This window comes from Nerophis lumbriciformis, linkage group LG07, assembly GCF_033978685.3.
Source record: "Nerophis lumbriciformis linkage group LG07, RoL_Nlum_v2.1, whole genome shotgun sequence".
Taxonomy (NCBI): domain Eukaryota; kingdom Metazoa; phylum Chordata; class Actinopteri; order Syngnathiformes; family Syngnathidae; genus Nerophis; species Nerophis lumbriciformis.
The window spans coordinates 9705744-9719915 of record NC_084554.2 but is presented as its reverse complement, the minus strand read 5'-3'; the positions used below and the strand labels follow the sequence as shown (position 1 = coordinate 9719915).

The 14172-nt window shown below is 37.4% G+C and overlaps 1 protein-coding gene across 1 annotated transcript in view; it reads right to left on the bottom strand.

Annotated features, from left to right (window-relative positions):
- Window positions 1-4039: 4039 nt before the first annotated feature.
- Window positions 4040-14172, bottom strand: part of LOC133609281 (crystallin J1B-like) — a 33441-nt gene continuing 23308 nt past the window's right edge. Inside the window, exons 8-10 of the mRNA XM_072913418.1 lie at window positions 7393-7470; window positions 7001-7140; window positions 4040-4365 (exon numbers count right to left, since the gene is read on the bottom strand). Coding sequence (XP_072769519.1) covers window positions 4267-4365; window positions 7001-7140; window positions 7393-7470 — 317 coding nt within the window. The 3' untranslated portion in view covers window positions 4040-4266. The remainder of the gene's footprint in view (window positions 4366-7000; window positions 7141-7392; window positions 7471-14172) is intronic.

Here is a 14172-nt window from a genome sequence, read left to right as displayed (position 1 = left end):
GGGCAGAGGTGTGGACTCGAGTCACATGACTTGGACTCGAGTCAGACTCGAGTCATGAATTTGATGACTTTAGACTCGACTTGACAAAATGTAAAGAGACTTGCAACTCGACTTAGACTTTAACATCAATGACTTGTGACTTCACTTGGACTTGAGCCTTTTGACTTGACATGACTTGCCACTTTCCCCAAAATCCAAAGCTTAAAAAGTTATTTGGGAGCGCTCCGTTTTTTTCATTTTCTTCGTCTGTCTATCAGCGTGTTATTCCTGTCAGCTGGTGTGCTGTCAGTACAACAGCCAATCAAATTAGAACTACGTTGTTTTCATCACACAGCATTCATCCAATCAAATTGCAGGACAACCAATGAACAAGAGTTGGTCCAACAATGTGCCAGTGATAAACAATTATGTTAAAGTTGGTTTCGTTCGGGTATAAAAACTACGACTTGGTCAACAAAAAACGAATTGCCGTATGCAAATCACGCAGTTCGAATATTACAGACGGAGACGCAACAACTTCCAACTTCGTTCGACATTTGAAGTTGCACAAAGAAGGGTAAGTTTTGAATGTAAGATAACGTTTATTGGCTAAGTAACGTGACTTTTATTTGCTGTGTAGTTAAATCAGTGAGGCTGCAAACTCACTGCTAACGTTATAACCATAGACATCTTATAAGTAGACGCAGCATAGAGCGCTACTGCCTACTGGCGCAGACGAGGCGCGGGGCCGCCATCTTGGAGTGGTGATCCGCTCCACTCAGTGCAATTCATTTGGCAGGAGCAATGAACTGTCAGCGCATTTAATTCATTTTACCTCACTGAATACCACTGATTTTCACGCGCTTTTTTGTCGTACGTGTGTAACAGACACATGATTTGGCGTGTTTTATTATTCATAGTTTGCTTAACAGTAATATAATATTCTTATACGCTATAAGTGACCAGACGTCCGAGATCAAAACTGGGAATATAATCCCAGAGAAGGGGGAAAAAAACGGTAAGCTATTTTTAAGTTGAAGAAACAATATGATTAGGTTATATATACATATGCGTGTATCCTACATAAACAATGTATGAATACATTAGATATCTATATATCTTAGGGACCTATAGACTGTATCTCTGTTGCTGCAGCAGCAGAGAGTTTATTCTGTCTTGACACTTTGTATTGATATTTTCTATTACATTCTTCCCTTAAATGATAATGTTTGCAGTGATTGTTTTATATGTATTATTTTATGTAAGTCGCTTTGGATAAAAGCGTCTGCCAAATACTTAAACATATATAAACACCTGAAAGTCTTCATATCAGCTAAAACCACCAATCTGTTTCACTGGATTCAGAATAAAACCAAATTCTGTTTAACCCAACAATGTTAGTATTTGAATATTGTTACTTGAAGACTGATTCCTGTTTACAATTATACTGTTAAGAAAGTATTGTCTTATACTTTGCCTAAAATGAGAATGCATCATAATCAGTAGTGGCTGGTGAATTTTGTTTTAGGTGGGGCTGAAAGTTTGTAAACCAAACCCCTGTAGGGGCGTCATCCTCCCACAGAAGATTTATTTGTGATTTTCACATACAAATATTGAAGATCTTTGATCCTTCTCAACTCTGTGGTAATATTATTTTCATAAAATACAACCAATAGTACGTTAATGTTAAATCTTACTTGTGAAAAGTAATCCCCCGATTCCTATTTTCAACAGTCCGCTCATTTGAGCAGGAAAACGCTGAACACCATCTTTGTTTTCTACCTTTCAACTGTCAGTTTAGGCTGCTCGCCGGCTCCTCATCACCACTTCAAGATGGCGGGCAAATTGCTCACGTCACAGCAACCAATGCTGCGTCTACTTATAAGATGTCTATGGTTACAACGTCATTGCAAACACGGCAATCTGTTGCGTCCACTGCAGTTTGCTACCTTATTCATACTTTTTGTCAAGTGATTTTTTTTTAAGCAGGGTTTCATGAGGTACCTATACATAACGTTACGTTAGTCAATGTATCACACACAGTAACGTAACGTTAGTCAATGTATCACACACAGTAACGTAACGTTAGTCAATGTATCACACACAGTAACATTACGTTAGTCAATGTATCACACACAGTAACGTAACGTTAGTCAATGTATCACACACAGTAACATTACGTTAGTCAATGTATCACACACAGTAACATTACGTTAGTCAATGTATCACACACAGTAACGTAACGTTAGACGGCAGTCAGCAGCACCGCCTATTTTAGCCACCTACAAAAAGACAAACATAGTCAAATAAAGGTCAGTTAAAATGTATACTATATTAAGAATATGTGTACATATTGCATAGGGTCCTGACATCTAAAAAGTACAACTCTGTTCATTGTTATGTTCATATATTTGTTATGTTTTTCATGTGTACGCACACATAAACACACATACAGTATGAGATGAGATCAATGAGATAAGGTAAGAACAGGATAGAAACTGCTGTGGAACTAGTTACAATGCAATATGCCATGGAAATACAATGTTAACACTTTTGTGCAAATAAGTACAGTTGCACTTGTTTTTTTCAAATGTGTTTATTCTGTAAAGGAATGAGTTAAATGTTTAAAATGACTGGTTAATAGTGCTATTTTGAAGTGCAATGTCAGCACTATCTTTTTCCCTGCAATTTCAAATGCACTTGTTTTAATAAATAAATACAGCGTTTTAAAAGCATACACAATCTGTGTAAATATATTAGTCTGTGGTTAAATGACTTGAAAGGACTCGAAACTCAAAATGCAGGACTTGGGACTTGACTTGAGACTTTCCAGTCTTGACATTGGACTTGACTCGGACTTGCCCTGTCTTGACTCGGGACTTGACTCGAGACTTGAGGGTAAAGACTTGAGACTTACTTGTGACTTGCAAAGCAATGACTTGGTCCCACCTCTGCAACAGGGTGACAAGAACTAAATCATCCAGACTAGAGATACATTGTATTATGTTTATCTTACCTAAAAATAAATATATTGATTAATTTAAAAAAAAAAAACTAAATACATTTTTACTATATTTTGCTAAAAACATCAAAATTAATTGTATTTTTATTTGTATTTTTTCTGACTCCTTATTACATCCAGCCATAGAATTATACATTAAAATAAACATATTGGAAATAATTAATTTTAAATGATCATAATAATTCATTTAAAATGACCATATTTAATTATTAAAATAATTGCTTGTTTATCAACAACTTTAGCATTTTATTCATTACATTTTGAAGCTCTCAGAAGCCAAGTTATGTTATATTCCTCAAGATTTATTTATGCAAGTTTGAAGTATCAATTATCTAAACACAGTTTTGTTTGCATATTTTCAGGATGTAGATATATATATATATATATATATATATATATATGTATATGTATGTATGTATATATATATATATGTATGAAATACTTGACTTGGTGAATTCTAGCTGTCAATATACTCCTCCCCTCTTAACCACGCCCCCGCCCTCAACCATGCCCCCCACCGCCCCCACCTCCCGAAATCGGAGGTCTCAAGGTTGGCAAGTATGCCGTACCGAAACGATTCAATACAAATACACGTACCGTTACACCCCTAGGTAGATCCTGCTGAAATCCTATGTATTGAATAAATAGAGAATTGTTTTGAATCGGAAAAATATCGTTTTTGAATCGAGAATCGCGTTGAATCGGAAAAAAAAATCGATTTATAATCAAATCGTGACCCCAAGAATCGATATTGACTCGAATCGTGGGACTCCCAAAGATTCGCAGCCCTACTAAAAATGCCCAAATAAAGAAGTCAGCACTTTCGGCAAGACAGAACAGCTCCTTTGAGGGAGTCTCCGCTTGTTCCAGTAGTAAATCTGCTCCCTCACTTCCCAATAACGTGGAGTGGGAAGACGGAAAACCAGACAAATTCCTCCCTTCAGCAAAAAAAAAAAAGAAGAAAAAAAAAGCATGTTTCCAGACTTTAAGAAACCTCAGCAATCCATCTCCCGCCTCAGAAGTTCAATTAAAACAACATGCGAGTAATGTTATCTTTTATTGGCATGTCCCGACTTATTACATAACACCTTTAACACCACAAAAATATTCAAGTCTCGTTCTGTCCAGGACTTTTAAACGAGACTGTCATGAATTGCCTATTTAAAGTACATTTGCAACAGGAGGGGACATTTTCATGTACAGCCACACTTACTGTCAATAGGGGATTACGTAACACGAGGCCAACACAAAGACGACATGCAAAGTTAGGCGGTTTTCTGGAACATATTCTCAACCAGCTCCAGAAGCTGAGGATATCGGAGTGTCCTTTCCTTCCAAGACTCCGGGATTCCTCGGAGGCCAGTCTGGAAGCACATGATAAAAAAGACATTTGCATCGTCATCGCAACAAACTTATACTGGCAGTTGCGGAGTACGGAAAGACTCCAAAGAGGAATTAAAACGCAACATTTTTTTTAACCACACGGAGAGTTTTATTCTACGTTGTCGTCAGGTCCGGCCGACTCTCTCGTGTTTTTAATTTTATTAAATTACATACCATGCAACTCGCATGCGACCCCAACTGGATTTCCTGGCAAAAATGGGAAGGTTGGCAGGTACACTCTAAAAAAGGTAGTTTTTAATAATAATAATAATAATAATAGATTTTATTTGTAAAAAGCACTTTACATTGAGTAAACAACCTCAAAGTGCTACAGTGTATTAAAAAAATAAAAATAAATAAAAAGATAACAAAAAATAAAAAAAAATAAAAACTACAACAGCCAAATAGCTCAAACTAGTATGCATATATCTAAAAAAAATATTTTTTAAAAAGAAGGGTTTTTAAGCCTTTTTTAAAAGCATTCACAGTCTGTGGTGCCCTCAGGTGGTCAGGGAGAGCGTTCCACAGACTGGAACTACCGTATTTTCCGGACTATAAGGCGCACTGAAAATATATATTTTTTTCTCAAAACTCAACAGTGCGCCTTATAACCATCCATCCATCCATCTTCTTCCGCTTATCCGAGGTCGGGTCGCGGGGGCAGCAGCTTAAGCAGGGAAGCCCAAACTTTCCTCTCCCCAGCCACTTCGTCCAGCTCCTCCCGGGGGATCCCGAGGCGTTCCCAGGCCAGCCGGGAGACATAGTCTTCCCAACGTGTCCTGGGTCTTCCCCGTGGCCTCCTACCGGTCGGACGTGCCCTAAACACCTCCCCGAGGGAGGCGTTCGGGTGGCATCCTGACCAGATGCCCGAACCACCTCATCTGGCTCCTCTCGATGTGGAGGAGCAGCGGCTTTACTTTGAGCTCCCCCCGGATGGCAGAGCTTCTCACCCTGTCTCTAAGGGAGAGCCCTGCCACCCGGCGGAGGAAACCCATTTCGGCCGCTTGTACCCGTGATCTTGTCCTTTCGGTCATAACCCAAAGCTCATGACCATAGGTAAGGATGGGAACGTAGATCGACCGGTAAATTGAGAGCTTTGCCTTCCGGCTCAGCTCCTTCTTCACCACAACGGATTGATACAGCGTCCGCATTACTGAAGACGCCGCACCGATCCGCCTGTCGATCTCACGATCCACTTTTCCCTCACTCGTGAACAAGACTCCAAGGTACTTGAACTCCTCCACTTGGGGCAGGGTCTCCTCCCCAACCCGGAGATGGCACTCCACCCTTTTCCGGGCGAGAACCATGGACTCGGACTTGGAGGTGCTGATTCTCATCCCAGTCACTTCACACTCGGCTGCGAACCGATCCGCCTTATAACCCGGTGCGCCTAAAGTACGGTGTTAGAATAATTGTATCTAAGTTATCACAAAACTTTGTGTTACGTTGTGTTAAGCTGTCTTTGATCCTACCAAACAAAAGGCTTGTAAAACTCCACTGTGTAGGATGGGAAGCGACATGAAGGTGTTCTGTTTCTTTGAAGTATTGTAATCAACAAAAAGATATTGTCTTGACCCAAGATCTACAAAGCGAAGAGGAAGCAGGACCTGACTCCCTTCAGGATGCAGGTACGCCCCTACTAATAGAAAGGCCAAAAACAACAGATACATAAGATACTTTGTTCCCTCAGCTGTTGCCTTTATAAATGAGCTTCTTAAACAAGCTTAGCTGCTATGCAGTCACTTTAGTGGGAAGCGACGTGTGATCATTAGTTTTTATTGTTTTACAAATGTTTTTAGTTTTTAGCTCAATGCTTTCATGATGGTTTGCATGTTGTATGTATTTTATGTATTTGTACCTTGTTTTATCGTTGTACCTTGTTTTTACTGTTGTACTTCGTTTTTACTGTTGCACCTTGTTTTTTACTGTGGTACCTCGTTTTACTGTTGAACCTTGTTTTTTAATGACGACTGCTGCAAACCAAATTGCCCCTCGGGGACAATAAAGATTTTCTAAGTCCAAGTCTAAGGGACCTCTTCTTTGAACTGTTTTACGACCTTTTCTGTGAACTGTTTGCAGCCTTTTCTTTGAACCGACCTTTTCTTTGAACTGTTTTGTAACCAAAGGCAACAGCTGTTTATGACCCCCCTTCCTTTAGAAACAGCTGTTGCCATGTAGTCAGGGAAAGTCCAAATAAAAGAGGCGGCGTGCAATCTTTCGTCAGAGCGTGGTGAGACTGTACAAAGAGTACAGTCCAGACGTCTCTCCTCAAATTTAATTCTGTCTCTGTTTAATTCCTTGCTTCTTGTCTTGTTTAATAGATGTCATCAGTGTTTGAACCCTTCATACGGAATAATTCTGGTTGTGCTTACCGACCTCGAAGCTATTTTATTTGGTGCATGGTGTAATGATAAGTGTGACCAGTAGATGGCGGTCAAACATAAGAGATACGGGTCATTTTAACTGCAATGCTGCAATTTTTGTGTTTTTTGATGATTAATACACTCAAAAATCCATGAGGACTTTTTTTGTCCTTTAGCTACTCTACGATTATAAAATTCAATATACTTCAAAGGCTGTTTGAACCAAGTCTGAAATGAAACTGGACTGCTTTACCTGTGCCCCGAAGCAGGCTCCGACGAAGGAGGCTCGGCTGGCGGTGCATCCCCCGCGGCGCATGGTGTCCCTGACAGCTTCATCTAACTGCTTCAACGTCAGGACGCCGTGCAGCGCTCCTTGGAACGCACCAGGCACGACTGAACATCGAAACACAGCGTCAATGCAGAAACCGGAAAATAGGTTTGTGTTTCCCGACATCAGTGCTTTTTTGCAACACAGTCTGCACCTTTTAGCCTTGTAAAATGTGAGACAGTTAACTCAGTAGGGAGAGGAAAATAAAAGTTGGCGGGAGATCATTAGTGTGGAGATGAAAGGCTGGTGGACCTACGGAGCGACAGCAGGGGCGTGCAATATTTGCCATGTCAGCAGACTTTCCGACTTTAGCTTACCTCAAGTGTTGGTGAACACGTCGGGTATGAGCTGCTGAGATGTCTTGGTCAGGTTGTCTTTCACCTGGTGGAGTTGTGCTTCCACAAAAAACATGCATCATTTTACAGGGATTATATTACATTTTCATGACACATGATGAATTAATCACAATGTACTTTTTCAGGGCTGTGAAGACATTAAAACAACATTGAGAACTTGTTGAATTAGGTCCTGACGTCCAGCAATTTAAATACAACGTTGAAACAACATGCTTTTTGACAACGTTTAATCAATGTTGGGTTCTGACGTTGATTTGACCAATTTCCCAACCAAAATTCTACAAGTTAAAATATATTGAAACAACATGCTTTTTGACAAATTTATTCAATGTCATGTTGTGACGTTGATTTGACCATTGAATTTTGGTCATTTCCCAACCAAAATTCTACATGTTAAAATACAACGTTGAAACAACATGCTTTTTGACAAATGTATTCAATGTCTGGTAGTGACGTTGATTTGATCATTGAATTTTGGTCACTTCCCGACCAAAATTCTACAACACAAATACAACGTTGAAACAACATGCTTTTTGACGACGTTTAATCAATGTCGGGTTGTGACGTTGATTTGACCAATGAATTTTGGTCATTTCCCAACCAAAATTCTACAACACAAATACAACGTTGAAACAACATGCTTTTTGACAACGTTTAATCAATGTTGGATTCTGGCACTGTTAGGACCATTGAATTCTGGTTATTTCCAAACCTAAATTCGACAACACAAATACAGTACAACGTTGAAACAACATGCTTTTTCACAAAGTTTAATCAATGTTGGGTTCTGGCGTTGATTTGACCATTGAATTTTGGTCATTTCCCAACCAAAATTCGACAAGTTAAAATACAACGTTGAAACAACATGCTTTTTGACAAATGTATTCAATGTCTGGTAGTGACGTTGATTTGATCATTGAATTTTGGTCACTTCCCAACCAAAATTCTACAACACAAATACAACGTTGAAACAACATGCTTTTGAACGTAGTTTAATCAATGTTGGATTCTGGCACTGATTGGACCATTGAATTCTGGTCACTTCCCAACCAAAATGCTACAAGTTCAAATACAACGTTGAAACAACATGCTTTTTGACGACGTTTAATCAATATTGGGTTCTGACGTTGATTTGACCATCGAATTTTGGTCATTCTCCAACCAAAATTCGACAAGTTAAAATACAACGTTGAAACAACATGCTTTTTGACGACGTTTAATCAATGTCAGGTTGTGACGTTGATTTGACCATTGAATTTTAGTCATTTCCCAACAAATATTCTACAACACAAATACAATGTTGAAACAACATGTTTTTTGACGACGTTTAATCAATATTAGGTTCTGACGTTAAGTTCACGATTGAATTTTGGTCATTTCCCAACCAAAATTCTACAACAGAAATACAACGTTGAAACAACATGCTTTTTGACGACGTTGAATCAATGTTGGGTTCTGACGTAGATGTGACCATTGAATTTGGTCATTTCCCAACAAACATTCTTCAACACATAGACAAGTTTGAAACAACATGCTTTTTGATGACGTTTAATCAATGTCGGGTTGTGACGTTGATTTGACCATTGAATTTTGGTCATTTCCCAACCAATATTCTACAACACAAACACGACGTTCAAACAACATGCTTTTTGACGACGTTTAATCAATGTTGGGTTCTGATGCAAATTTAACTATTGAATTTTGGTCATTTCCCAAACAAACTTCGACGAGTTAAAATACAACGTTGAAACATGTTTTTTGACAACGTTTAATCAATGTTGGGTTTTGATGTAAATTTGACCATTGAATTTTGGTCACTTCCCAACCAAAATTCTTCAACACAAATATAATGTTGAAACAACATGCTCTTTGATGATGTTAAATCAATGTTGGGTTCTGGACTGATTGGTCATTTCCCAACCAAAATTCAACAAATAAAATACTTTGAAACAACATGCTTTTTGACAAATGTATTCAATGTCAGGTTGTGAAGTTGATTTGACCATTGAATTTTGGTCACTTCCCAACCAAAATTCTACAAGTTAAAGTACAACGTTGAAACAACATGCTTTTTGACGGCATTTATTCAATGTCAGGTTGTGACATTGATTTGACTGATGAATTTTGGTCAGTTCCCCACCAATATTCTACAACACAAATACAACGTTGAAAAAACATGCTTTTTGACGACGCTTAATCAATATTGGATTCTGACGTTAATTTCACGATTGAATTTTGGTCATTTCCCAACCAAAATTCTACAAGTTAAAATACAACGATGAAACAACATGCTTTGTGACGACGTTTAATCAATGTTGGGTTCAGACGTTGATGTGACCATTGAATTTTGGTCATTTCCCAACTAACATTCTTCAACACATAGACAAGTTTGAAACAACATGCTTTTTGACGACATTTTATCAATGTTGGGTTCTGGTGTTGATTTGACCATTGAATTTTGGTCATTTCCCAACCAAAATTTTACAACACAAATACGAGGTTGAAACAACATGCTTTTTGACAACGTTTAATCAATGTTGGGTTCTAACGTGAATTTGACCATTGAATTTTGGTCATTTCCCAAACAAAATTCTACAAGTTAAAATACGTTGAAACAACATGCTTTTTGACAAAATTATTTAATATCAGGTTTTTACGTTGATTGGACCATTGAATTTTGGTAATTTCTCAATCAAAATTCTACAACACAAATACAACATTGAAACAACATGCTTTTTGATAACGTTTAATCAATGTTGGATTCTGGCACTGATTGGACCATTGAATTCTGGTTATTTCTCAACCAAAATTCTACAACACAAATACAGTATAACGTTGAAACAATATGCTTTTTGACGACGTTCAGTCAATGTTGGGTTCTGACGTTAATTTGGCCATTGAATTTTGGTCATTTCCCAACCAGTATTCTTTCTACAAGTTAAAATACATTGAAACATGCTTTTTGACAAATGTATTCAATGTCATGTTGTGACGTTGATTTGACCATTGAAATTTGGTCAGTTCCCCACCAATATTCTACAACACAAATACAACGTTGAAAAAACATGCTTTTTGACAATGTCTAATCAATATTGGGTTCTGACGTTAATTTCACGTGTAAATTTTGGTCATTTCCCAACCAAAATTCTACATGTTAAAATACAACGTTGAAACAACATGCTTTTTGACGACGTTTAATCAATGTTGGGTTCTGACAATGATTTGACCATTGAAATTCGGTCATTTCCCAAGTAAAATTCTTCAACACATATACAACGTTGAAACAACATGCTTTTTGACAACATTTAATCAATGTTGGGTTCTGACGTTAATTTGACCACTGAATTTTGGTCATTTCTCAACCAAAATTCTTCAACACATATACAACGTTGAAACAACATGCTTTTTGACAACGTTTAATCAATGTTGGGTTCTGACAATGATTTGACCATTGAATTTTGGTCATTTCCCAAGTAAAATTCTTCAACACATATACAACGTTGAAACAACATGCTTTTTGACAACATTTAATCAATGTTGGGTTCTGACGTTAATTCGACCATTGAATTTTGGTCATTTCCCAACCAAAATTCTACAAGTTAAAATACGTTGAAAGAACATGCTTTTTGACAAACTTATTCAATATAAGGTTCTGACGTTGATTGGACCATTGAATTTTGGTAATTTCTCAATCAAAATTCTACAACACAAATACAACATTGAAACAACATGCTTTTTGATGATGTTTAATCAATGTTGGATTCTGGCACTGATTGGACCATTGAATTCTGGTCATTTCCCAACCAAAATTCTACAACACAAATACAACGTTGAAACAACATGCTTTTTGATGACGTTCAGTCAATGTTGGGTTCTGACGTTAATTTGACCATTGAATTTTGGTCATTTCCCAACCAGTATTCTTTCTACAAGTTAAAATACATTGAAACATGCTTTTTGACAAATTTATTCAATGTCAGGTTGTGACGTTGATTTGACCATTGAATTTTGGTCATTTCCCGACCAAAATTCTACAACACAAATACAACGTTGAAACAACATGCTTTTTGAAGACGTTTAATCAATGTTGGGTTCTGACGTTAATTTCACGATTGAATTTTGGTCATTTCCCAACCAAACTTCGACAAGTTAAAATGCAATGCTGAAACATGTTTTTTGACAGCGTTTAATCAATGTTGGGTTCTGACGTTAATTTGACCAATTTTGGTCATTTCCCAACCAAAATTGTACAAGTTAAAATACGTTGAAACAACATGCTTTTTGACAAAATTATTCAATATCAGGTTGTGACGTTGATTCAACCATTGAATTTTGGTCATTTCCAAATCAAAATTCTACAACACAAATACAACATTGAAACAACATGCTTTTTAATGACGTTTAATCAATGTTGGGTTCTGACGTTGATTTGACTATTGAATTTTGGTCATTTCCCAACCAAAATTCGACAAGTTAAAATACAACGTTGAAACAACATGCTTTTTGACAAATGTATTCAATGGCAGGTTGTGTTGTTGATTTGACCATTGAACACTCAAAGCGCTTCACAGAGAAGTGAGAACCCATCTGTGGAGGAGGGCATGGTCGGTGCGCCTCCTACAGGAATGGGGTGTGTATGGCCCGGCCTCGAAGCCAGCAGCAGGTGAGTGGATTGCCCAGCTGGGGCTGATTATCTAATCACCTGTCGCCCTTATTAGCAGCAGTCGGAACGAGACAAGTGTTGGAGTTGGAGTTGCAGCTAGATTCGAAGTTGCTGGCACGGCTGCTCTACCGTACTCACTTAACTCATGTGATTCATCACAAAAACATTGCATTAATCATGTATGCACGAGATCAATCGCAACGTTTATTTTGGCCGCACACGTTTCCACATGTGATCAGGTCAATATATGAGCGAGGGCAAAAATTAGTGAAATTTCACTCTAAAAGAAACCTGACTGAAATAAAACTGTTACCATGTTTTGAGCAAATAAATGATGTACATTCAAGTACAACTTAAAAATGTTTTCCTGTATCCCAGAAACATCTGCGATCCAGATTTATATAAAGGACTTCGCCCTTCACTATCATTCCTATGTTGTGTATTCCCCAGACACAACATCCTCTATCTTTGATTTGGGTTATTTATTTTGTCAGAGTTGCAGGAGCGCGTTTAAGAAACATCTGCAAAAAAGATAGAAATCATCTCTGTACAGCACTGTAGTGTTTTTAAGACTCTGCTGCAAAAATGTGAGTCTCTCACAAGTTTTTGTGAACTAAACTCCGGGGGCAACAAGTTGAATAGTCTAAGATTTTGACTCCTCAACTGGTTGAATAGTCTAAAACCAGTTGAATAGTCTAGAATTTAGACTATTCAACTGGTTGCCCCTGGAGGTTGTGACGTTGATTTGACCATTGAATTTTGGTCATTTCCCAACCAATATTCTACAACACAAATACAAGTTTGAAACAAGCTTTTTGACGACGCTTAATCAATGTTGGGTTCTGGCGTTAATTTGACCTTTGAATTTTGGTCATTTTCCAACCAAAATTCCACAAGTTGAAATACAACGTTGAAACAACATGCTCTTTGATGATGTTTAATCAATGTTGGGTTCTGGACTGATTGGTCATTTCCCAACCAAAATTCGACAAGTTAAAATAATGTTGAAACAACACGCTTTTTGATGAATTTATTCAACGTCGGGTAGTGACGTTGATTTGACCATTGAAATTTGGTCATTTCCCAAACAAAATTCTACAACACAAACACAAGGTTGAAACAACATGCTTTTTGACAACGTTTAATCAATGTTGGGTTGTGATGTTAATTTGACCATTGAATTTTGGTCATTTCCCAACCAAAATTGTACAAGTTAAAATACATTGAAACAACATGCTTTTTGACAAGGTTTATTCAATGTCAGGTTGTGACGTTGATTTGACCATTGAAATTTGGTCATTTCCCAACCAAAATTCTACAAGTTAAAACCTAACGTTGAAACAACATGCTTTTTGACGACGTTTAATCAATGTTGGGTTCTGACGTTGATTTGACCATTGAATTTTGGTCATTTGCCAATCAAAATTCTACAACACAAATACAACGTTGAAACAAGCTTTCTGACGTTGTTTAATCAATGTTGGATTCTGTCATTGATTTGACCATTGAATTTTGGTCATTTCCCAACCATAATTCTACAACACAAATACAACATTGAAACAACATGCCTTTTTGACAAATTTATTCAATGTCAGGATGTGACGTGAATTTGACCATTGAATTTGTCATTTGCCAATCAAAATTCTACAACACAAATACAACGTTGAAACAACATGCTTTTTGACGTTGTTTAATCAATGTTGAGTTCTGACGTTAATTTGACCATTGAATTTTGGTCATTTCCCAACCAAAATTCTGCAACATAAATACAACGTTGAAACAACATGCTTTTTCACAACGTTTAATCAATGTTGGTATCTGACGTTAATTTGACCATTGAATTTTGGTCATTTCCCAACCGAAATTCCACAAGTTAAAATACAACGTTGAAACAACATGCTTTTTGATTAATGTATTCAATGTTAGGTTGTAAAGTCGATTTGACCATTGAATTTTGGTCATTTGCCAATCAAAATTCTACAACACAAATACAACGTTGAAACAACATGCTTTTTGACGACGTTTAATCAATGTTGTGTTCTGACGTTGATTTGACCATTGAATTCTGGTCATTTGCC